General features: G+C 37.6%; 1 protein-coding gene across 1 annotated transcript; it reads right to left on the reverse strand.

Moving 5' to 3' along the window:
* Positions 1-874: 874 nt before the first annotated feature.
* Positions 875-22,851, reverse strand: LOC142655918 (melanin-concentrating hormone receptor 1-like). The gene is made up of 3 exons (XM_075830606.1): positions 22,637-22,851; positions 16,831-16,927; positions 875-3,054 (listed from the first exon to the last, which is right to left on the reverse strand). The coding sequence occupies exons 1-3, from the start codon at positions 22,823-22,825 to the stop codon at positions 2,015-2,017; spliced, it is 1,326 nt and encodes a 441-aa protein (XP_075686721.1). The 5' UTR covers positions 22,826-22,851; the 3' UTR covers positions 875-2,014.
* Positions 22,852-27,782: the final 4,931 nt, after the last annotated feature.

Below are 27,782 nucleotides of genomic sequence, written 5' to 3' on the forward strand. Positions count from 1 at the left end.
AAATGTAACCCTATGTGAGCCGGACGGAGTATGTATCATCTTGTTAATTTGTAACATTTCGAATAAGGCCCGTTGTTCTGTTCAGCCTGAGCCTCCTGGTTCATGAGTAAAATGCCAGAACTACAGTTCAGACTGACACTTGTACAAGCAGTGCGGCAGGAGACTGAGAAGTAGGTAAGAGGAAACTATGCATATGATCGGAGTTGTACCAAGAAGCTCCTGGGTCCTAATGTAATATTGGTAACAAGGCCCCCACCTACCATGTACCATTTATAATATTGGTAACTTCTTATGTGGCACAGAGGCTTATGGGACCCTTCAGGCACCAGGGCCGGTTGTTGACGTCTACCTCTGCACCCCTTCTAGCTACACCCCTGCATGTGACCAACCCTGTGGACCCTGTAATGGTGGTTAATAATGGTGGGCATCGAGGTGTTATCCATTGCGGAATAGACTTCATATGAGGGCACGACTTAAAGGGGTTTCTGGGACACAAACGTTAATGACCTGTCTTTGATCAGAGGGGATCTGACCCACTTGTCCCCCGCAAATCAGCGTAATGAAGGAGCGGTGGCGCTTGCGCCTTTGGCGCCGAGTTGTACCGCAGCTCAGTCCCATTCTGCTGATCAGCCCTGGTCTCGGACTCCCTGGGATTCCCAGTAAACCATAATAATCGTTAGGTTCAATACTGGCTTAAGTATCAGCCAATGGGAAGAGGCCTCTTATGGGTCAGATTTGAACCCAGGTCACCATTTCTGTAGGGCAGCAGTGCCCCACCATGTGCCCCCGTCTGCTATAAATCTCGCTATACATTTCTAACACCTTACAATTCATCAGAATTTGTTTTTTTTATTTCAATACAAAATATTCAGCAAAGATAAAAGTTGGTGCCGTACAATAAAATCCTGCCGCCTCGTCCCACGCTTCACACGTCCTTTGTTCCGCAATGTTACAATGTGGCATAAAAAGAAAACACAGATCGCGGCATTACTGTACGACACCTGTAGTGACGATGTACAAATGTCACAATTTTAGTAGAAAATGCAATACAATTGCAAAAAATGTCCATAATATTGACACAATATATAAATGGCGCGCATGGTCTGCGTTCATATCGTGCATGGAAACGGCTGTAGTCCTGTATACAAACCATGGTAGACATCACATTTACACTTTCTACCCCAATAGATAAAGAAAGAGAGAGGTCCTTGGCAGGAATGTGGGTTAATCCGGTCTCAGCATGCTAGGCGGTAATATTTGGCCACACCCATTGCGTAAATTGTCAATAATCACATTGTGCCGTGTAATATCTGTAATTATTGCTAGATAAAGCCACCAGGAACTGCCCCTTTAAATTACAGCTCTATTTAAGGTGAACTAGTGGCCCCTAAAGTAACAATGAGTGACCCAGAAATATTAGCTCCTCCCTCCTGACTCACAACTAGGGCACTGGTTTTTCAGGAGTGCGAATATTTTTATGACATGTGGTTCTCTTGGTTCTACTGAGAAGGGCATAGGTGGCAAGCTATTTTATAGTCGCCTGTAGTTTTGCGAGTGCATTGTGTCCCCAATAGAGATCCAATAGCACGGCTGCCATGATACTATCATTACAACTCCCTGCAGCCACCACTAGGGGGAGCTCACATCATACATATTTATACAGCTCCCATTGAATTAAGTACTAGCTGTAGAAATCTATACGCAGTGAGCTCCCCCTACTGGTGGTTGCGTGCAGCCAGAATTATATAATTTATCAAGTCGAAGCTCCCGTATACAGATATATGATGAAATCTATTAACATAGAATTTTGGACCTGAAAATGTAGGGAGAAGAGTGCCCCAGTTTTTTCCCAAGGCCCAATGATTTCTGTCTCTGATCTAACCCCTCCGAGACAGGACAACAGAAGTACAGGCAGAAAATTGGAACATTCTGTAGCAGCATGTTCTTGGCTTTGAAAAAAAAGTGGAAAGAAAATCCGTCAGTTCAATTTCCACCATTGGAATAGTTGGTTTGTTCATTGAACAGAAACCGACAGAGAGATATAATTGTCTATGTTGTTGGCATACATCATGCTTAAGGATGTCTCTTGAGTTGGTACAGAGCATATCCTGACAGAAGGGCTAACCTCGCTGGTGGCATGCCGCTTACTCCTTCCCTGCTGCTGCCCCGGGCACACCGCCTTAATCAGATGCCTCTTGAAGGTGTCACTTAGGAAAATGTAAATAAAGGGGTTTATACAGCTGTTCGCATAGCCAAGGCTGATGGCGACATTGTAAGCGTAGAGAAATATGACGGTGGGATGTTCCACCTTGAGGTGCACCAGCTGTAGGATATAGTATGGAGCCCAACATATAAAGAAGGCAGAACAAATAGTCACGGATGTTCTCGTGATCTTCTTAGATCGAACTCGGAAATTCCTTTGGGGCAGAGGGACCACCACGCAGGAGATATGCTTCTGGATCTTGATGTAGACAACACAGATGATTAGTAGTGGGATGACGAAAGCCAAGAAGAACTGATAGAGCGTGTACCAATAAATATCAATGGACAAGTTGGGTAAGATGATACCACAGCCGGCATTGCCATCTGGAAGCACGATGAGTTGGGTGTACATGAAGACTGGGATGATGGTGATCAGAGAACAAAGACACAACATCAGGATTACCATGGCTGCCGCACAGGTTGTCCTCACGTACGAGGAGCGGATGGGGTGAACTGTGGCAAGGTATCGGTCAACCGACATCGCAGTGAGGATATAGGTACTGGCAAATTGACTGTTGGCATCCAAAGCGGTGATGATAGTACACATGGTGGATCCAAAATGCCAGACACCGTTGCCCAGTAACTGGTGGATCAAAAAAGGCATTCCAAGCAAGAAGAGCAGATCAGTCACTGACAGGCTTACAATGAAGATATCAGCGATGTTGTGGCTTCCCTTTGGCTTTTTGGTTATGGTGTAGATGACAATGCAGTTACCAATGGTGCCCACCAAACATATGATTCCAAAAATGACCGGGAGGACGATACTGTCATGTTCCTGTCTTCTACTGAACACTGTAGAGAAAAACAGTAACACTGGATCAGCATGAGTTCATTACAAAATTACTCATCACAATGTTTACAATGCTGAGCAGCTGAATGTGGGTGGGACTACAGTATGATTGACATCTCTGTCCTAAGGTCTTTTTATGCCACCATCTTCATTTGGGAGATCACTGCGCATAATGTAGACGACCATGAGCAGCACCAGTTAAATGCAAAAAATATATAAAGTGTTTGTATGAAGCGTTTTTGTTAGCAGGACCGGAAGGCACCATTTTTGGGTACAAATAAGTTACCGTTTAATTTATACCATGGGGTAAATGCAGGGAAATAGCCGCTCCGTTACGGTTATGGGATATTATTTCCTGTCGTCACATTACATATTTGTTACACTGATTGGTTAAGGTCCAACCAAGAACGGCGGTTGCCAGTCCCCAATTTTTGCATGTGCATTCCAGCTCTATTATAGTGAATAAGACAAATGAAAACAGTCAAGAAAACTATCGGTATCGGTACGGAAACCAGCGATCGGTCCCCCGCTGATCAGACGTTTACGGAATATCAAATCGTTACCAAAACTACCCAGAGCTGCCTGGTTGGCTGCAGGTTGGGCATTACTAGCACATGGCAAGAGACTAGTTAAGCTTGTGATCCAAACCCCCGGCTTACCTATAATTAGCGGTCCAGCTTACAATCCGCCCCCGCAGAGTGTAGGTAACAGAACACTTGATATTCTGCAGGCAGACGGCAACTTGCAATATTTTCCCTGTAAATTGCCTAATCACATCCTTGTTGTTGCGCACATATTACACAGAGACAGCTGTACAAGGCATGGGCTCGGTGCTCGAGAATATAATGATATCTAGTCCGAACCTACATTCAGGTTATTACAGGTCACGTATCACGAGAAGACGATAACCTGTGCGGTCAGCGAGCTATTTGCTTGTATTGCTTACCAGAGATGTAATATAACACAGTCAATGGAGAGCAATGTTGTGTAATAAAGCCGTAATGTGTTCTAATCTTTGCTGGGGACCAGAAGATAAGACCTAGTCCGTTTTGGGCTGCAGCCTTCAGGTTCAGGTTTATTTTAACTCATGTAAAGGAGACCATTCACTTTAGATAAATGCCTCAATTACGAATGTGCATGATGCCGCTTATCATGCGGATCAATAGGATAAGACAGGAAAATTCCTTCTGTGTTTCCTTAAGCAGCAGCCTTAACGTAAATCTTCCCTTTTTAGCATCAAGTTAATTTTGGGTCCAAAATTCTGTTCGGATTAATTTTTTAATATATCTTTATAGCAGTCAACGCTTTGTTTTTCTGGTACAGAGCTTCAAATCTCCTGCACAGGTAGAAAGTTCAAAAATAAAATTCTGCCTTCCTGCAGTCACCACTAGAGGGAGCTCAGGAGTCTACTGCAGACTGTTTATACATAGAACTCTATAATAACACAGTATACAGAAAGCTTCCGAGCTCCCTCTAGTGGTGACTGCCGGCAGAAAAAATTTTTTTTTATGTTTTAAATCTATGTCTATGCAGGAGATTTGTGTCAGTAAAACAAAGCTAACAGCTTCGCCCCTTTGGCCAGTATTATTAAATAGCATCACAGACGTTTTTTCAAAATTCTTATTAGCAATTGAGTAAGAATAATTAGGGTTGAGTCTGTGAAGGCCCCTGGGCTTAAAGTCATTTGCGAGGCCACCAATTGTTTGGAGCCACAAGATATGGAACTTGTTGACCGCTCAGCAGGGACTGATCGTAAGTATTCTTCTCTGTTGTATCTGGGCCACAGGGGGAGGGGACAGGTAGTGGAGTCCTCTATTTGTTAGAACCCCACAGGGCAATTTGCCCCTTTCGCCTGTGCTATATCCAGCCCTAGGTATAATTAAAGGAAAAGTCCACCCATCTATTTCGCTTTTGCACAGGTCCCATCCCACAGTACAAATGTTCCAAGCCAGCAAGCAATATTTGTTTGAATTTTTTTTTTAACGTGAGAACAAGATGTCAAATATTTCCTCTCCGGTTTAATATAACAAAATCAACATTGTTCAAATGATTAAAAATTCATCATTTTGGATGAAGTTTTGTGAGGTGACCTATTGAGTTGACATATCTGACAGGAGAAATAAAATAAATGTTATCCCGGATAGGAAGCATTTCTACAGTTACTATGGTTACATCACACCTAAAAATTTAAAATCCATGCACCCTGACAAAAACATCTAGGCCTGGGGCAAATATCTGATGGGGGTTAACCAAATAAGGGCAGTAATGTAAGAGACCTATCATGAGGGACCTTGGCGACCCTATCCAGACATCTGCACTATGAGAACTCCACTGCACCAAATATACTTTAGTTATGAAATTCAAGTCTATTATGTAACAAGCCATAAAATCCAACTATGTGGCAACAATAGCATACTAGAATAATTACATCGTCAATGTACCTACCTTACAGTGGCCGTTAACCCTCTCAGTTTTTTATTTTGAAGTTTACTCCCATCAGAATATAACTACTATAATACTGCCCCCTATATACAAGAATATAACTACTATAATACTGCCTCCTATATACAAGAATATAACTGCTATAATACTGCCCCTATATACAAGAATATAACTACTATAATACTGCTCCCTATATACAAGAATATAACTACTATAATACTGTCCTACATACAAGAATATAACTACTATAATACTGCCCCCTATATACAAGAATATAACTGCTATAATACTGCCCCTATATACAGGAATATAATTACTATAATACTGCCTCCTATATATAAGAATATAACTTCTATAATACTGCCCCCTATATACAAGAATATAACTACTATAATACAGCCCCTATATACAAGAATATAACTACTATAATACTGCTCCTATATACAAGAATATAACTACTATAATACTGCCCCCTATATACAAGAATATAACTACCATAATACTGCCTCCTATATACAAGAATATAACTACCATAATACTGCTCCTATGTACAAGAATATAACTACTATAATACTGCCACTATATACAAGAATATAACTACTATAATACTGCCTCTATATACAAGAATATAACTACTATAATACTGCCCCTATATACAAGAATATAACTACTATAATACTGCCCCTATATACAAGAATATAACTACTATAATACTGCCCCCTATATACAAGAATATAACTACTATAATTCTCCTATATACAAGAATATAACTACTATAATACTGCTCCTATATACAAGAATATAACTACTATAATACTGCCCCTATGTACAAGAATATAACTACTATAATACTGCCCCCATATACAAGAATATAACTACTATAATACTGCTCCTATATACAAGAATATAACTACTATAATACTGCCCCCATATACAAGAATATAACTACTATAATACTGCCCCTATGTACAAGAATATAACTACTATAATACTGCCCCCATATACAAGAATATAACTACTATAATACTGCTCCTATATACAAGAATATAACTACTATAATACTGCCCCCTATATACAAGAATATAACTACTATAATACTGCCCCTATATACAAGAATATAATTACTATAATACTGCCTCCTATATACAAGAATATGACTACTATAATACTGCCCCATGTGTACAACAATATGGATCCGAACCAGAGGAAAATTTTCTGATTTTTACAGAAATTTCTCGAAATAAACAAAGTATATGTCATTGAGGGGATTTTATAAATCCCTCGGTTTTCAGATGAGATTATGTTTGTTGAACTCCTCAAGATCAAGAAGAGTGGAAAATCCTCTTCAATAATGCCTGACGGTTTACTCAAAGTCTTTTGTCGTTACAGCAAATAACTTATACCAGCTGTACATATATAATTATATACAGAAGATGCCCAGGTTATACCAGCATGCTCCATATCACTATATACAAGAAGATGTATAACTTATACCAGCTGTACATATATAATTATACACAGAAGATACCCAGGTTATACCAGCATGCTCCATATCACTATATACAAGAAGATGTATAACTTATACCAGCTGTACATATATAATTATATACAGGAGATACTCAGGTTATACCAGCATGCTCCATATCACTATATACAGGAAGATGTATAACTTATACCAGCTGTACATATATAATTATATACAGAAGATACCCAGGTTATACCAGCATGCTCCATATCACTATATACATGAAGATGTATAACTTATACCAGCTGTACATATATAATTATATACAGAAGATACCCAGGTTATACCAGCATGCTCCATATCACTATATACAAGAAGAGGTATAACTTATACCAGCTGTACATATATAATTATATACAGAAGATACCCAGGTTATACCACCATGCTCCATATCACTATATACAAGAAGATGTATAACTTATACCAGCTGTACATATATAATTATATACAGAAGATACCCAGGTTATACCAGCATGCTCCATATCACTATATACAAGAAGATGTATAACTTATACCAGCTGTACATATATAATTATATACAGAAGATACCCAGGTTATACCAGCATGCTCCATATCACTATATACAAGAAGATGTATAACTTATACCAGCTGTACATATATAATTATATACAGAAGATACCCAGGTTATACCAGCATGCTCCATATCATTATATACAAGATGTATAACTTATACCAGCTGTACATATATAATTATATACAGAAGATACCCAGGTTATACCAGCATGCTCCATATCACTATATACAAGAAGATATATAACTTATACCAGCTGTACATATATAATTATATACAGAAGATACCCAGGTTATACCAGCATGCTCCATATCACTATATACAAGAAGATGTATAACTTATACCAGCTGTACATATATAATTATATACAGAAGATACCCAGGTTATACCACATGCTCCATATCACTATATACAAGAAGTGGTATAACTTATACCAGCTGTACATATATAATTATATACAGGAGATACCCAGGTTATACCAGAATGCTCCATATCACTATATACAAGAAGATGTATAACTTATACTAGCTGTACATATATAATTATATACAGAAGATACCCAGGTTATACCAGCATGCTCCATATCACTATATACAAGAAAATGTATAACTTATACCAGCTGTACATATATAATTATATACAGAAGATACCCAGGATATACCAGCATGCTCCATGTCACTATATACAAGAAGTTGTATAACTAATAACAGCTGTACATACATAATTATATACAGGAGATACCCAGGTTATACCAGCATGCTCCATATCACTATATACAAGAAGATGTATAACTTATACCAGCTGTACATATATAATTATATACAGAAGATACCCAGGTTATACCAGCATGCTCCATATCACTATATACAAGAAGATGTATAACTTATACCAGCTGTACATATATAATGATATACAGAAGATACCCAGGTTATACCAGCATGCTCCATATCACTATATACAAGAAGATATATAACTTATACCAGCTGTACATATATAATTATATACCGCGGATACCCAGGTTATACCAGCATGCTCCTTATCACTATATACAGGAAGATGTATAACTTATACCAGCTGTACATATATAATTATATACAGGAGATACCCAGGTTATACCAGCATGCTCCATATCACTATATACAAGAAGATGTATAACTTATACCAGCTGTACATATATAATTATATACAGAAGATGCCCAGGTTATACCAGCACGGTCCATATCACTATATACAAGAAGATGTATAACTTATACCAGCTGTACATATATAATAATATACAGAAGATACCCAGGTTATACCAGCATGCTCCATATCACTATATACAGGAAGATGTATAACTTATACCAGCTGTACATATATAATTATATACAGAAGATACCCAGGTTATACCAGCATGCTCCATATCACTATATACAAGAAGATGTATAACTTATACCAGCTGTACATATATAATTATATACAGAAGATACCCAGGTTATACCAGCATGCTCCATATCACTATATACAAGAAGATGTATAACGTATACCAGCTGTACATATATAATTATATCCAGAAGATACCAAGGTTATACCAGCATGCTCCATATCACTATATACAAGAAGATGTATAACTTATACCAGCTGTACATATATAATTATATACAGGAGATACCCAGGTTATACCAACATGCTTCATATCACTGTATACAAGAACATGTATAACTTATACCAGCTGTACATATATAATTATATACAGAAGATACCCAGGTTATACCAGCATGCTCCATATCACTATATACAAGAAGATGTATAACTTATACCAGCTGTACATATATAATTATATACAGAAGATACCCAGGTTATACCAGCATGCTCCATGTCACTATATACAAGAAGATGTGTAACTTATACCAGCTGTACATATATAATTATATACAGAAGATACCCAGGTTATACCAGCATGCTCCATATCACTATATACAAGAAGATGTATAACTTATACCAGCTGTACATATATAATTATATACAGAAGATACCCAGGTTATACCAGCATGCTCCATATCACTATATACAGGAAGATGTATAACTTATACCAGCTGTACATATATAATTATATACAGAAGATACCCGGGTTATACCAGCATGCTCCATATCACTGTATACAAGAAGATGTATAACTTATACCAGCTGTACATATATAATTATATACAGAAGATACCCAGGTTATACCAGCATGCTCCATATCACTATATACAAGAAGATGTATAACTTATACCAGCTGTACATATATAATTATATACAGGAGATACCCAGGATATACCAGCATGCTCCATATCACTATATACAAGAAGATGTATAACTTATACCAGCTGTACATATATAATTATACACAGAATATACCCAGGTTATACCAGCATGCTCCATATCACTGTATACAAGAAGTTGTATAACTTATACCAGCTGTACATATATAATTATATACAGAAGATGCCCAGGTTATACCAGCATGCTCCATATCACTATATACAGGAAGATGTATAATTTATACCAGCTGTACATATATAATTATATACAGAAGATACCCAGGTTATACCAGCATGCTCCATATCACTGTATACAAGAAGATGTATAACTTATACCAGCAGTACATATATAATTCTATACAGAAGATACCCAGGTTATACCAGCATGCTCCATATCATTATATACAAGAAGATGTATAACTTATACCAGCTGTACATATATAATTATATACAGAAGATACCCAGGTTATACCAGCATGCTCCTTATTACTATATACAGGAAGATGTATAACTTATACCAGCTGTACATATATAATTATATACAGGAGATACCCAGGTTATACCAGCATGCTCCATATCACTATATACAAGAAGATGTATAACTTATACCAGCTGTACATATATAATTATATACAGAAGATTCCCAGGTTATACCAGCATGCTCCATATCACTATATACAAGGAGATGTATAACTTATACCAGCTGTAGATATATAATTATATACAGGAGATACCCAGGTTATACCAGCATGCTCCATATCACTATATACAAGAAGATGTATAACTTATACCAGCTGTACATATATAATTATATACAGGAGATACCCAGGTTATACCAGCATGCTCCATATCACTATATACAAGGAGATGTATAACTTATACCAGCTGTACATATATAATTATATACAGGAGATACCCAGGTTATACCAGCATGCTCCATATCACTATATACAAGAAGATGTATAACTTATACCAGCTGTACTTATATAATTATATACAGGAGATACCCAGGTTATACCAGCATGCTCCATATCACTATATACAGGAAGATGTATAACTTATACCAGCTGTACATATATAATTATATACAGAAGATACCCAGGTTATACCAGCATGCTCCATATCACTATATACAAGAAGATGTATAACTTATACCAGCTGTACTTATATAATTATATACAGGAGATACCCAGGTTATACCAGCATGCTCCATATCACTATATACAAGAAGATGTATCACTTATGCCAGCTGTACATATATATTTGTATACAGAAGATGCCCATGTTATACCAGCATGCTCCATATCACTATATACAAGAAGATGTATAACTTATACCAGCTGTACATGTATAATTATATACAGAAAATACCCAGGTTATACCAGCATGCTCCATATCACTATATACAAGAAGATGTATAACTTATACCAGCTGTACATATATAATTATATACAGAAGATACCCAGGTTATACCAGCATGCTCCATATCACTATATACAGGAAGATGTATAACTTATACCAGCTGTACATATATAATTATATACAGAAGATACCCGGGTTATACCAGCATGCTCCATATCACTATATACAAGGAGATGTATAACTTATACCAGCTGTACATATATAATTATATACAGAAGATGCCCAGTTAAAAGCTTCTAATATTTTTTTAACTGAGATTTTTTTATAACCCTAGAGAAAAGTAATTGCAGCAGAGTCTCATCAATAAACAGTGCGTACAGGCAGCTGGCACAGAATATAGCAAAGTGTCATGTGAGTAATAAGATTGTGGGGTGTATATAGAATTTGATGGGTGTAATTCTCAGTATTTGTATTATCCTGTATATATATACACTGCACAGTACCACTTCTCCTGTCCTGTATACTGGGTGTAATTTTCAGTATCTGTATTATTCTGTACATATGGACACTGCACAGTACCACTTCTCCTGTCCTGTATACTGGGTGTAATTCTCAGACACCACTGCCAAGACTAAGGATGCAGCAGCATCCGAAACGCGTAGGCTTTTGAGGACATTACCGCCCGCTTACCCTCACATCAGGACTATTCTTCTGGACTATTTTAATTGAATACTATTAAACTTGGAAACCTGCTTCCATTTTAACTACTTTACACAGCGCTGGAACAACTCTTTCCTCTTCTTCCGTACTTCAACGTGTGCCGACACGGGATTCCGGGCGCTGCTGAGACACACTCCCGTAGTGTCAGGTGAGCTGGAGGATTCCTCCCCCTTCTTCTTCTATTTTTGTAATTCTCAGTATCTGTATTATTCTGTATATATGGACACTGCACAGTACCACTTCTCCTGTCCTGTATACTGGGTGTAATTCTCAGTATCTGTATTATTCTGTATATATGGACACTGCACAGTACCACTTCTCCTGCCCTGTGTACTGGGTGTAATTCTCAGTATCTGTATTATTCTGTATATATGTACACTGCACAGTTCTCCTGCCCTGTGTACTGGGTGTAATTCTCAGTATCTGTATTATTCTGTATATATGGACACTTCACAGTACCACTTCTCCTGTCCCGTATACTGGGTGTAATTCTCAGTATCTGTATTATTCTGTACATATGGACACTGCACAGTACCACTTCTCCTGTCCTGTATACTGGGTGTAATTCTCAGTATCTGTATTATTCTGTACATATGGACACTGCACAGTACCACTTCTCCTGTCCTGTATACTGGGTGTAATTCTCAGTATCTGTATTATTCTGTATATATGGACACTGCACAGTACCACTTCTCCTGCCCTGTGTACTGGGTGTAATTCTCAGTATCTGTATTATTCTGTATATATGTACACTGCACAGTTCTCCTGCCCTGTGTACTGGGTGTAATTCTCAGTATCTGTATTATTCTGTATATATGGACACTTCACAGTACCACTTCTCCTGTCCCGTATACTGGGTGTAATTCTCAGTATCTGTATTATTCTGTACATATGGACACTGCGCAGTACCACTTCTCCTGTCCTGTATACTGGGTGTAATTCTCAGTATCTGTATTATTCTGTACATATGGACACTGCACAGTACCACTTCTCCTGTCCTGTATACTGGGTGTAATTCTCAGTATCTGTATTATTCATGTATATAGGTAATCTATGTTCAGGGGTATACAGGGGGAAAAAGAGGTCATTCAGTTTTCCAGAGACCATGAATAGTATATAAATCTTCATTTTATTGTGAACTTATTCTTCTTCCGCTGTCTTCGCTGTAGACCTCTTTTTATACATGAAACAGGAGGCCCAGGATGAATAGGGATATAAATTGCTCCCAGAGCATAATTAAACATAACAGTGAGATAATTATTTTTCACTTAACTATAGGATTGCTATTGATAAGCAATGTTGCATCTATGACTGCCGTCCTATGGGTTAAGGGAGGGGTCCTGTTTGGAAAATTCATTTTCATACACCCCATTAGGGAATTCTGAGTTAATAGAGGGGGTCGTCTGTTCAGGATCCTCATCTCTGGAGTGGAGAGCGGCTACTAAGTGCGTCTCTCGCCCCTGTTCTGTTCTGCATTACACTTACAACCTATTGATATGAATGGGCGCTTTGTAATACTATCTTTCTCCTGTGGTGGCGCTGCAGAGAAATGTAACACGGTTTCCCCTCAGATTACAGCAGATCGCTGGGGTCACAGCAGGAGGACACTTTGTGATCACCTTATTGACCCTTCTAACGTATAGATTTTCCAAAGTGGAGAACCCCTTTAAGCAGATTTATTTTCTAAGGCCCCATGCACACATCCGTATTTTTCATCCCTAATAACGGACCGTAATTACGAACCCCTTTATTTCTATTGGCCCCGGACACCTTTCAGTATTTTTACAGATGTGTGTTCATGCTGAGAAAATGATAGAACCTGTCCTATTCTTGCCCGTAACTACGGCACGGACTCTCCCATAGAAGCCTATGGGCGCTTCTGTAAATACAGACGCCTACGAATGTGCATCCGTATACCGTCCGTAATTACGGAAGCGTTGCTAGGAAATATGTTGGTGACATCATTTGCAGCCTCCCTCTTTTTTTACGGATCCACATAAACGGATCATATACAGATACATCACAGACAGTATTTACGGATAGATGAAAATACTGTCTTTTGCGTGGGGCCTAAGACTGGAAGATCAAGTGTGGATGAAGGGGTTAAACTGAGATTCCTGCCTCCATCTTCAAGTCCCTGTGAAATGATTTTGACTTGTCACCCCTCCTCCACTACCACAGCTTTTTTACAGATCGAAAAATCATCCGGGAGCGAGGGGGGGCTACGGCTTCTAATCAGAAAATGTTTTAATAAAAATCTTATTATCCAGTTATTGTATTCGTCGTTTAATAAGGAAATGGTGAAACGCGTCTTGGTGGAGCGCGACCTGTATTGTTATGTCTGCGAGAGACGTGTAGAGAGCTGTCAGCACTGAGGGATCAGACGGACGGATTAAGGAGCCGGTGACTCATCCTGCATCAAAATGTACGGAGCGTTCCGGGGGATTAAGTCACAAGGTTCCCGAAGCTTTCAAAACAACAACGCGTTCCCGGCATAAATATCATTTTATATACAGGTGCGTTGAATGAAATAATCTCCCCACATTAGTAAAATAGAAGCCTATGTGCGGCTGGTCACAGGCAACTCCGTCCTCACAGGTCACTGCCTCCCTCCTTAAATACTCTGTGCTGCTGTGTGACCCTATTGCTCATGATAAGGGCCTTTATCATATGCAGCCTTGTCCTCACTAATATAGTCACATAAGTTGATAGTCCACCACTGCCGCCTGAAAGCTCAGCATACTCCTTTCCTGAAATACTTTGTGCTGCTGTGTGACTTTTATCATGACCATGCCCTAGTCACATGCAACCTAGTACTCACTAATATAATTATAGGAGTGGACAGGTCACTGATCTGCAAAAGATCAACATGCTAATCTACTGAAATACTCTGTACTGCTGTGTGGACCTATTTCTCATGACACTGCCTTTGTCGCATACAGCATTGTCTTCGCTGAAATAATCACATGGATGGAAAGGTCACTGCCTCCAAAAAAAATCTGTGGATTTCTCTCCTGCTGCTGTGAACATTCCCATGCTCTGATTGGTTATAGTTGGCGCTTTCCCCACCCACTTTATAACTCGCCTCCTGCTGATGTCATCATACAATCCCTTTTGTCCAATCAGATTCAGGGAGAATTGTGTTTTCATGTTTCCTGCTGCCGGATTGGGAGTAACCTAAAACAAGTCTGTGTAGCATGGAGAGGCAGTCCCTTGTCTTTGTTACATGTATTTAGATGGTGATCAACCAGACAGGAAGACAAGTGGTTGCTAGGCCACAGAATCCAAATTACAATAAAAGGGGAACTCCAAGAAAATAAATAAACATGGATTCTGCTAAAGTATCTAATACTGATTACACATTGAACATATTATAACTGCAGTCCGCTTCAACTATAAAGAGAAACTCCAGCGGGCACATGAAATCATTCCCAACACCCCCTAAACTTGCCCCGTTAGAACATTATTCTTCTATTTGCCCTCATGCCAACTCTAAGTTGCTTGTTAGAAGGGAATATTCCAGTTTCTGTCTGAAATCTTGATTGTAGAAATCTCTGTACGTAGCAAATAGCTTTGCTACCTACATGTCCATAATGTCTTCCCCAGTCATCACATAGGGAGGTGTTCTCTCATCACATCTATCTGAAGCTAATGTTATCTAAATCATTCCAAATTTTGAGCAAGATGACAAACAGTCACATATGTAGGTCTAAGGCATAGGAGAGGCTACAGACTGTGCACTATGCAGCAGCATGCAGCGAGTCGTGGGCAGTGTGCAAACTCCAGCTCAATGAAGGGAGGGGCACAGAAGATGGGTTTCCAATAGCCAAACATCAGCTAAACAAAGCATCTTGGAGGAGATTGAGCGGCATACATAGGTCTAATTAGATTTGTGGTTGTCACCCGCTGCATTCCTGCACTTTTTCTGTGCAGCAGCCCCAGCACAATCTGCCTGACATCACGGGAAAATATCATTTTGGCTGAAGTTTCTCTTGTTTGCAGTTTCTTCATTTGTAATGGCCCAAGAAGAGGCTAGGCGCTAAAAATACAGACTGGTTGTCACTACCCTGCCCCCACACAGCAGTGAGAAGATCTTCTAAGAATGGGCTGTTTGGGTTAGTTGCTTTTACCCTATTGCAGCACTATATACACACATCCTGGGTACAAATGCCCTTTAATGAATGTCTTCCTGCTGAGAACACTAATAGACATCTGTCTCCACAACCCACGTGTGACTGGATATTATCTGGATCAGTTCCAGGACGGCAGCATTTGCAGCTAATTACAGACTTTGATCCAGGATTTGCAATGCAATACTAGAAGACTTAATGATGGAGGTATAGAGACTGCGTCTTATGAAGATGGAGCCATGAGGAAAATTGGATGGCAGCACCGTGTGGGTGCTTACTCCTGATCGGGTGTTTTTACTCTCTGCAAGATGCCAAATGCAGAACACAGAGTCCTAGCCAAAACAGCCTAGAGGCATTTACACAGTGAAATAAACAGATCATTATAGTGTATAATTTCATCCAAAATTCTATGTTGAGTTCTTAATATATCTTTATAACAGTCAGAGCTCCATTTTTCTCAGACAGAGCTCCAAATTCCCTGCAGAGACATGCAGGTAAATTTTAAGATTCTGACTTCCTGCAGCCACCACTAGGGGGAGCTTAGGAGTTACTGAAGATGGATTTATTATTTGGTTCAATTGGAGCTGTATAAATCCGTATGCCATGAGCTCCCCCCAGTGGTATCCCTCAGAAATTGATATGCCAAAAATGTTATGTGAGGAAGACCCCTTTAATGAAGCCGTTTACCATAAATAAAACTACCCATATTAACCAGTCCGATAAGAGCTCATACAGGCCGACTGGTTTAAGCTTGTTGACGGGACTCTTTAATTCTCATGAATTACCTGCAGATGGAGATCCAGTGCCGGTCAAATTGGAGTCGTTGTAGGTACACAGGCCCAAGTTGACCCAATTTGGTGGCTCAGCCATCTTTCTGGAGCCCTACAACACATAAGCCCATATGTTAGACAAGAATGGGTTATAAAACGTACACTTGGGTAGTAGGCTCCTAAAGCAAAATCAATATGGGGCACCATTCTGGTGCAGGATCCGCCCCCCTCCGCCACGTCCCATTGTGTTTCTTGTACATCACTGTGTTATATTTTGCCATTTTCGGAGTGATTTACTACTAGGTTTAGACTTCATTATTGCCTAAAAACTTTTTAAAGGGCAACATTATTTTTGTAGTCCGTTTTATTTGCGTCATTGAGATTTATTTCAGTAGTAAATTTGCAGTGATATTGAGTGATGTTGTGTGTACACTCCCTCCTCTTCTAAATACAAGCAGCTTATAATTACCAGTGTTGTAATCGTCTGCATGATGGTTATACTGAGACTTCTCTACTATTAAATAGTAGCAGTGACATCTGCTGGTCATGCAGTAGTACTACATTGTGCAACAGATATGCATAGGCTTCAAAATATGTATTAATGACAGCAAATATTATGGAAATGGACAATGTGGCTACTTGTCTGTAGTAATAATAATTTATTACAGGTCTGACCTCATGTACATAGTAATTATCTATAAGTATCTGGAGTCCGCTACTTAGGCACTGGACAGAATTGTATTTTTGCAGTGTATGGTGGTGACACTGTTTTCAACTGTATGGAAGTATTACTATGCCCACGTATGGCACTGTAATGTGGGCACCATAGTGTAGACACTATAATCAGGTAAGCAAAATAGCTGTCCTATGGAAGAAAACGGTCTCCCTAATGCCACCTATAGGTGACTACCCTGTAAGTCAATGTACAGTTCTGTTTTGGAGTTGTTGCTGCTTGCAGGATAGTCACCTATAGGTGGCATCAGAGATACCTTTTTTTCTGAAGGCAAGCTATTTTGCATACTTTTTCCCAGGGATCATTGCACTTAAGTCTTTGTATCAGCTGGATCTCCGCAAGGAGAATCATTACCCTACAAGAGCTATAATTAGGTATGGTTATTTATACACTTTGACAGTACACCATATGGAGGGCACCACCATTCAATGTAATGACAATCCTGGCTGTAGTCCCATGTAATACAACTGTCTTGACTGTGGACCTTAGGGGTTAAGTGATATATATAGAGATGTGATACAATGTTGCAACATTGGCTGCCTGCCAAATCCTGTTGTAGCAAATCTAGAAGGATGGGAGGGGCTTCATAATCTGTGACTACTATAGTGTACTACTATATACTGCACTCATCTATACTTAGCTTTTTGAGGGGAAATCAACAGAAAATGTAATAGAAACCATTTACAATATTTCTAATCATTTTAAGGACAAGGGGATTTTTCCATAAAGTTTTTATGTGGACGGGACTTTTAAGAAAGTTTTAGCCTTTATGATCCGTTTAAAGGGCCGTATTATATCTTCAGCGTTCGTTATATTGTCATTTTAAGCTACTGAATTCATCTCGCTCTTTATGATCTGCTTAATATGCAAATTACAAATGCTAAATACGACTTCAATATCAGAACATCTGGAAGGAAGGATCCATGTGCATCAGATCCAAGCCTGTCTGCTCCGTCATCGGGAGCGCTCGGGGCCACAAGTGTTTTTCTAAAATTACAAATATCTATTTTTGACTCCTTTACCATGTGAAGGCATGACTTTGATGCAGTACGAAATATCCATTGATCCCCAGTTGCCATCAGCTCTGACGTAGGAAGATCCTGGCAAACAGCTCCTAATATCTCACCCCCTTTCCCTCATATCATACTCACTGGGACTCTAGAAGATATCAGCTGTCAAGCTGCAGTGCATATAGCCGGTGACTTTCTACTACATCATTATACCCCGTCTATTAGACTCTACTACATCATTATACCCCGTCTATTAGACTCTACTACATCATTATACCCCGTCTATTAGACTCTACTACATCATTATACCCCGTCTATTAGACTCTACTACATCATTATACCCCGTCTATTAGACTCTACTACATCATTATACCCCGTCTATTAGACTCTACTACATCATTATACCCCGTCTATTAGACTCTACTACATCATTATACCCCGTCTATTAGACTCTACTACATCATTATACCCCGTCTATTAGACTCTACTACATCATTATACCCCTTCTATTAGACTCTACTACATCATTATACCCCGTCTATTAGACTCTACTACATCATTATACCCTGTCTATTAGACTCTACTACATCATTATACCCCGTCTATTAGACTCTACTACATCATTATACCCCGTCTATTAGACTCTACTACATCATTATACCCCGTCTATTAGACTCTACTACATCATTATACCCCTTCTATTAGACTCTACTACATCATTATACCCCTTCTATTAGACTCTACTACATCATTATACCCTGTCTATTAGACTCTACTACATCATTATACCCCTTCTATTAGACTCTACTACATCATTATACCCCGTCTATTAGACTCTACTACATCATTATACCCTGTCTATTAGACTCTACTACATCATTATACCCCGTCTATTAGACTCTACTACATCATTATACCCCGTCTATTAGACTCTACTACATCATTATACCCCGTCTATTAGACTCTACTACATCATTATACCCCGTCTATTAGACTCTACTACATCATTATACCCCTTCTATTAGACTCTACTACATCATTATACCCCTTCTATTAGACTCTACTACATCATTATACCCTGTCTATTAGACTCTACTACATCATTATACCCCTTCTATTAGACTCTACTACATCATTATACCCCGTCTATTAGACTCTACTACATCATTATACCCTGTCTATTAGACTCTACTACATCATTATACCCCGTCTATTAGACTCTACTACATCATTATACCCCGTCTATTAGACTCTACTACATCATTATACCCCGTCTATTAGACTCTACTACATCATTATACCCCTTCTATTAGACTCTACTACATCATTATACCCCTTCTATTAGACTCTACTACATCATTATACCCCGTCTATTAGACTCTACTACATCATTATACCCTGTCTATTAGACTCTACTACATCATTATACCCCGTCTATTAGACTCTACTACATCATTATACCCCGTCTATTAGACTCTACTACATCATTATACCCCGTCTATTAGACTCTACTACATCATTATAGCCTGTCTATTAGGCTCTACTACATCATTATACCCCGTCCATTAGACTCTACTAAATCATTATACCCCTTCTATTAGACTCTACTACATCATTATACCCCGTCTATTAGACTCTACTACATCATTATACCCCTTCTATTAGACTCTACTACATCATTATACCCCGTCTATTAGACTCGACTACATTATTATACCCCTTCTATTAGACTCTACTATATCATTATACCCCTTCCATTAGACTCTACTACATCATTATACCCTGTCTATTAGACTTTACTACATCATTATACCCTGTCTATTAGACTCTAGTACATCATTATAGCCCGTCTATTAGACTCTACTACATCATTATACCCCGTCTATTAGACTCTACTACATCATTATACCCCGTCTATTAGACTCTACTACATCATTATACCCCGTCTATTAGACTCTACTACATCATTATACCCTGTCTATTAGGCTCTACTACATCATTATACCCCATCCATTAGACTCTACTACATCATTATACCCCGTCTATTAGACTCTACTATATCATTATACCCCTTCCATTAGACTCTACTACATCATTATACCCTGTCTATTAGACTTTACTACATCATTATACCCTGTCTATTAGACTCTAGTACATCATTATAGCCCGTCTATTAGACTCTACTACATCATTATACCCCGTCTATTAGACTCTACTACATCATTATACCCTGTCTATTAGACTCTACTACATCATTATACCCCGTCTATTAGACTCTACTACATCATTATACCCCGTCTATTAGACTCGACTACATTATTATACCCCTTCTATTAGACTCTACTATATCATTATACCCCTTCCATTAGACTCTACTACATCATTATACCCTGTCTATTAGACTTTACTACATCATTATACCCTGTCTATTAGACTCTAGTACATCATTATAGCCCGTCTATTAGACTCTACTACATCATTATACCCCGTCTATTAGACTCTACTACATCATTATACCCTGTCTATTAGACTCTACTACATCATTATACCCCGTCTATTAGACTCTAGTACATCATTATAGCCCGTCTATTAGACTCTACTACATCATTGTACTCATTCTATTAGACTCTACTACATCATTATACCCATCATTATACCCTGTCTATTAGACTCTACTACATCATTATACCCTGTCTATTAGACTCTAGTACATCATTATACCCCGTCTATTAGACTCTACTACATCATTATACCCCGTCTATTAGACTCTACTACATCATTATACCCTGTCTATTAGACTCTACTACATCATTATACCCCGTCTATTAGACTCTAGTACATCATTATAGCCCGTCTATTAGACTCTACTACATCATTGTACTCATTCTATTAGACTCTACTACATCATTATACCCATCATTATACCCTGTCTATTAGACTCTACTACATCATTATACCCCGTCTATTAGACTCTAGTACATCATTATAGCCCGTCTATTAGACTCTACTACATCATTGTACTCCTTCTATTAGACTCTACTACATCATTATACCCTGTCTATTAGACTCTACTACATCATTATACCCCTTCTATTAGACTCTACTACATCATTATACCCTGTCTATTAGACTCTACTACATCATTATACCCCTTCTATTAGACTCTACTACATCATTATACCCCGTCTATTAGACTCTACTACATCATTATACCCCTTCTATTAGACTCTACTACATCATTATACCCTGTCTATTAGACTCGACTACATTATTATACCACTTCTATTAGACTCTACTACATCATTATACCCCGTCTATTAGACTCTACTACATCATTATACCCCGTCTATTAGACTCTACTACATCATTATACCCCGTCTATTAGACTCTACTACATCATTATACCCCGTCTATTAGACTCTACTACATCATTATACCCCGTCTATTAGACTCTACTACATTATTATACCCTGTCTATTAGACTCTACTACATCATTATACCCCGTCTATTAGACTCTACTACATCATTATACCCCGTCTATTAGAATCTACTACATCATTATACCCCGTCTATTAGACTCTACTACATCATTATATCCCGTCCATTAGACTCTACTACATCATTATCTACTACTTCATCCAAGCTCCAGCCACTTCATGTCGGTGGGGTAGGTGGACCTGCGCTGTGTATACATCATCCCTTTTTAGGAAAATAAAGGTAAATACATAGTCGTTATAGAGGCTGCACAGTTACAGATGTAGCAGAGCTGAATTTATCATGTGGCACAATTCATGATGACATTGCGGTCTTATCTGTGTATTTCCATAGGACTGCTGGTAAAACTAATACATTATCTTCACTCCCAATGCACCGTAATGACTTCAATGATAAATTCAGCTCTGCTACATTTGTGTTCAGGTTGAAAATATCCATCAAAAGTCCCTGCCAGGAGATTTGAGTCTTTGCTAAGAGACAGAGATTTCCTTGAGTAAAATAACTCACATTCCAAGCCTCCGAGGACTGCAATAAATCCAAAAAATAAAAATAACCCCCCCAGCAAAGTCTAGCAGTAAATACCTGGTGAGGATGCGGCCGCCTCTGGTCCTCTGCTCTGTGAATGGATCTTGCAGTCCCTCCTATCACTCCTATACTGAGCCCACAATCAGGTTTTGTGTGATCCTGGGCAGCGTAAACTGCAGCCAGCCAATGGGGGCACACAGCCCTACAGCCCCCAGCAGACGAAAAGCGAAGCTTCAGTGCACGCATTCTCCATGCTACGATGCCAGGTGACGACTAGACTTGATGCAGCAGAGGGTGGTGGCATCAGATGGTAACATCGATAATCCTCAAGAGAGGACTGGCACCTTATATACAGTCATTCAATTTTTTTCATGAATCATAAGGGGACGTGAACCTAAAGGGATTGTCTGCTACACAAAACGACATGCCCCATATTGTGCTTATTAAAGAAGGATTCCCGATTACAGAGGTATTCCTATCTAAGACAGTCATGGTATATCCCCTGGATATGCTATAAATATCATAGATGAAAACAACCCTTTAAAGTTGTAGCTCCATTCTTGTACATAGGGGGCAGTATTATAGTGGTTAGATTATTCTACATAGGGGGCAGTATTATAGTAGTTATATTCTTATATAGGGGGCAGTATTATAGCAGTTATATTCTTATATAGGGGGCAGTATTATAGTGGTTAGATTATTCTACATAGGGGGCAGTATTATAGCAGTTATATTCTTATATAGGGGGCAGTATTATAGTGGTTAGATTATTCTACATAGGGGGCAGTATTATAGTAGTTATATTCTTGTATATAGGGGGCAGTATTATAGTAGTTATATTCTTGTATATAGGGGGCAGTATTGTAGTAGTTATATTCTTATATATAGGAGCAGTATTAGAGTAGTTATATTCTTGTATATAGGGGCAGTATTATAGTAGTTATATTTTTGTATATAGGGGCAGTATTATAGTAGTTATATTCTTGTATATAGGGGGCAGTATTATAGTAGTTATATTCTTGTATATAGGGGGAAGTATTATAGTAGTTATATTCTTGTATATAGGGGCAGTATTATAGTAGTTATATTCTTGTATATAGGAGCAGTATTATAGTAGTTATATTCTTGTATATAGGGGGCAGTATTATAGTAGTTATATTCTTGTATATAGGGGCAGTATTATAGTAGTTATATTCTTATATAGGGGGCAGTCTAATGGTAGTTATATTCTTGTATATAGGAGCAGTATTATAGTAGTTATATTCTTGTATATAGGGGCAGTATTATAGTAGTTATATTCTTGTATATAGGGGCAGTATTATAGTAGTTATATTCTTGTATATAGGGGGCAGTATTATAGTAGTTATATTCTCGTATATAGGGGCAGTATTATAGTAGTTATATTTTTGTACATAGGGGGCAGTATTATAGTAGTTATATTCTTATATAGTGGGCAGTATTATAGTAGTTATATTCTTGTATATAGGGGCCGTATTATAGTAGTTATATTCTTGTATATAGGGGCCGTATTATAGTAGTTATATTCTTGTATATAGGGGCAGTATTATAGTAGTTATATTCTTGTATATAGGGGCAGTACTATAGTAGTTATATTCTTGTATATAGGGGCAGTATTATAGTAGTTATATTCTTGTATATAGGGGCAGTATTATAGTAGTTATATTCTTGTATATAGGAGGCAGTATTATAGTAGATATATTCTTGTATATAGGGGGCCATATTATAGTAGTTATATTCTTGTATATAGGGAGCAGTATTATAGTAGTTATATTCTTGTATATAGGAGCAGTATTATAGTAGTTATATTCTTGTATATAGGGGCAGTGTTATAGTAGTTATATTCTTGTATATAGGAGCAGTATTATAGTAGTTATATTCTTATATAGGGGGCAGTATTATAGTAGTTATATTCTTGTATATAGGAGCAGTATTATAGTAGTTATATTCTTGTATATAGGAGCAGTATTATAGTAGTTATATTCTTGTATATAGGGGCAGTATTACAGTTGTTATATTCTTGTATATAGGGAGCAGTATTATAATAGTTATATTCTTGTATATAGCTGGCAGTATTATAGTAGTTATATTCTTGTATATAGGGGGCAGTATGATAGTAGTTATATTCTTATATATGAGGCAGTATTATAGTAGTTATATTCTTGTATATAGGAGCAGTATTATAGCAGTTATATTCTTGTATATAGGGGAGTATTATAGTAGTTATATTCTTGTATATAGGGGGCAGTATTGTAGTAGTTATATTCTTGTACATAGGAGCAGTATTATAGTAGTTATATTCTTGTATATAGGGGGCAGTATTATAGTAGTTATGTTCTTGTATATAGGAGCAGTATTATAGTAGTTATATTCTTGTATATAGGGGGCAGTATTATAGTAGTTATATTCTTGTATATAGGAGCAGTATTATAGTAGTTATATTCTTGTATATAGGGGCAGTATTATAGTAGTTATATTCTTGTACATAGGGGCAGTATTATAGTAGTTATATTCTTGTATATAGGGGCAGTATTATAGTAGTTATATTCTTCTATATAGGAGCAGTATTATAGTAGTTATATTCTTGTATATAGGAGCAGTATTATAGTAGTTATATTCTTGTATATAGGGGCAGTATTATAGTAGTTATATTCTTGCACATAGGAGCAGTATTATAGTAGTTATATTCTTAAATATAGGGGCAGTATTATAGTAGTTATATTCTTGTATATAGGGAGCAGTAGTATAGTAGTTATATTCTTGTATATAGGGGCAGTATTATAGTAGTTATATTCTTGTATATAGGGGCAGTATTATAGTAGTTATATTCTTGTATATAGGGACAGTATTATAGTAGTTATATTCTTGTATATAGGGACAGTATTATAGTAGTTATATTCTTGTATATAGGAGCAGTATTATAGTAGTTATATTCTTGTATATAGGGGCAGTATTATAGTAGTTATATTCTTGTATATAGGGACAGTATTATAGTAGTTATATTCTTGTATATAGGGACAGTATTATAGTAGTTATATTCTTGTATATAGGGGGCAGTATTATAGTAGTTATATTCTTGTATATAGGGGCAGTATTATAGTAGTTATATTCTTGTATATAGGGGCAGTATTATAGTAGTTATATTCTTGTATATAGGGGCAGTATTATAGTAGTTATATTCTTGTATATAGGGGCAGTATTATAGTAGTTATATTCTTGTATATAGGAGCAGTATTATAGTAGTTATATTCTTGTATATGGGGCAGTATTATAGTAGTTATATTCTTGTATATAGGGGGCAGTATTATAGTAGTTATATTCTTGTATATAGGGGGCAGTATTATAGTAGTTATATTCTTGTATATAGGAGCAGTATTATAGTAGTTATATTCTTGTATATAGGAGGCAGTATTATAGTAGTTCTATTCCTGTATATAGGAGGCAGTATTATAGTAGTTATATTCTTGTATATAGGAGGCCGTATTATAGTAGTTATATTCTTGTATATAGGGGGCAGTATTATAGTAGTTATACTTGTATATAGGAGGCAGTATTATAGTAGTTATATTCTTGTATATAGAGGCAGTATTATAGTAATTATATTCTTGTATATAGGGGGCAGTATTATAGTAGTTATATTCTTGTATATAGGGGCAGTATTATAGTAGTTATATTCTTGTATATAGGGAGCAGTATTATAGTAGTTATATTCTTGTATATAGGGAGCAGTATTATAGTATTTATATTATTGTACATAGGGGGCACTGTTATAACAATAATGTTCTTGTCCATACGATTAAGTGTTGTAGATGTTGAAGCACCTGTTACTATTAATTTTATTCAGGGGAATCTTTAAAGTGAATATCCATCTTTTATTATCATGTCAATTTTATTTTCAAAATTCTGTGCTGACTATTTTCTTATAGCTTCAGCTCAGGTGTCCAAAGAGGAAGCTGCATACTGTCCTCCTAAGTTCAATGTATATAAACAGTATGCAACAGTCTCCCCCTAGTGGTGGCTTCTGGCAGACAGAATTTTATAATTTAATTATGTTTATGCAGGGGATTTTAATCTCTGTATCAGAAGAACAGCTATAAAGGTATATTAGGAAATTAGTCAGCACAGAATTCTGGATCTATTTAGACTAAAAAAACAAAATAACCCAAAATGGTAGTTAAGTTTGGAAATACACATTAAGTTTGGACACCTGCGCATAAACACATTATAATCTTCAGGGTGGATTTGGAGGTGTGTCCAGGATATATAGGGGTGGAGCTAGTGTAGATCTTTTTTTAATGATCGTATTATTTGATGTTCTCGTTTTCTTCTATAATTATTAGATCCACTGTACTGGTCTATATAATCCACAGACCTCCAGAATACTGGCACCTTATGTAATACTAATTAGCAAATATCGCGCGGCACTTTGACTACTTAGTCGCTTTTTTTTCTCATTTTGTGACCTAATGGTTTTGTCAATATTCCCCTTTCCTTTGTGCTGAATGGTGAAGAGAGAGCAAAATAATTTTTTGAAATTAAACATTTTACCAGATGACCTTTAAGGCTGATTGTCACCTCCACATAAAACGACATTAGTGTATGACTGCGTAAGAAGACAGATCTGCCATTCAAGACTATTGGAAAGCTGGTTGCATTATTGCTGTATTATTCCAGCTTACCTAGAAACAGATACAAAGAGCCCACAATAGATAATTCATTCTTTCTTTCTTTGTTGGGCACCACGTCACATTATGTGATGTCACTGCACTGATGATGTCACAGTGGGTAATGTAAATGCACTTATAATGTTACAGTAAATGTTTTTCCTGCATTGATGATGTCACATTAAGCGAGGTAACTACACTCGTCATATAGCTTAAAGGGGTCCCATCAGGACAACCCCTTTCAATATGCCCTAACATGGCATATTGACATCTTAGAGGGAGTCCCCCTGCTTGAGACCACCCTCAATGTCCTGGAACAGAGAGCTGCTCTTTACATTAAATGGGGAATTCATCCCAACCCGGATAGCACCACACCTTACTCCAGGAGTGCATCCCATTTTTCTCTTTACTTTACATTAAATGAATGGCTATTTACTTGAATGTAATTCTACATTTCCCCTGTTGTGGACACTGCAAGGGAAATGTGTCGCTGGCTGTACAGGCTTTTTTTTTTTTTTAAA

Source organism: Rhinoderma darwinii, chromosome 6 (genome assembly GCF_050947455.1).
Source record: "Rhinoderma darwinii isolate aRhiDar2 chromosome 6, aRhiDar2.hap1, whole genome shotgun sequence".
Taxonomy (NCBI): domain Eukaryota; kingdom Metazoa; phylum Chordata; class Amphibia; order Anura; family Rhinodermatidae; genus Rhinoderma; species Rhinoderma darwinii.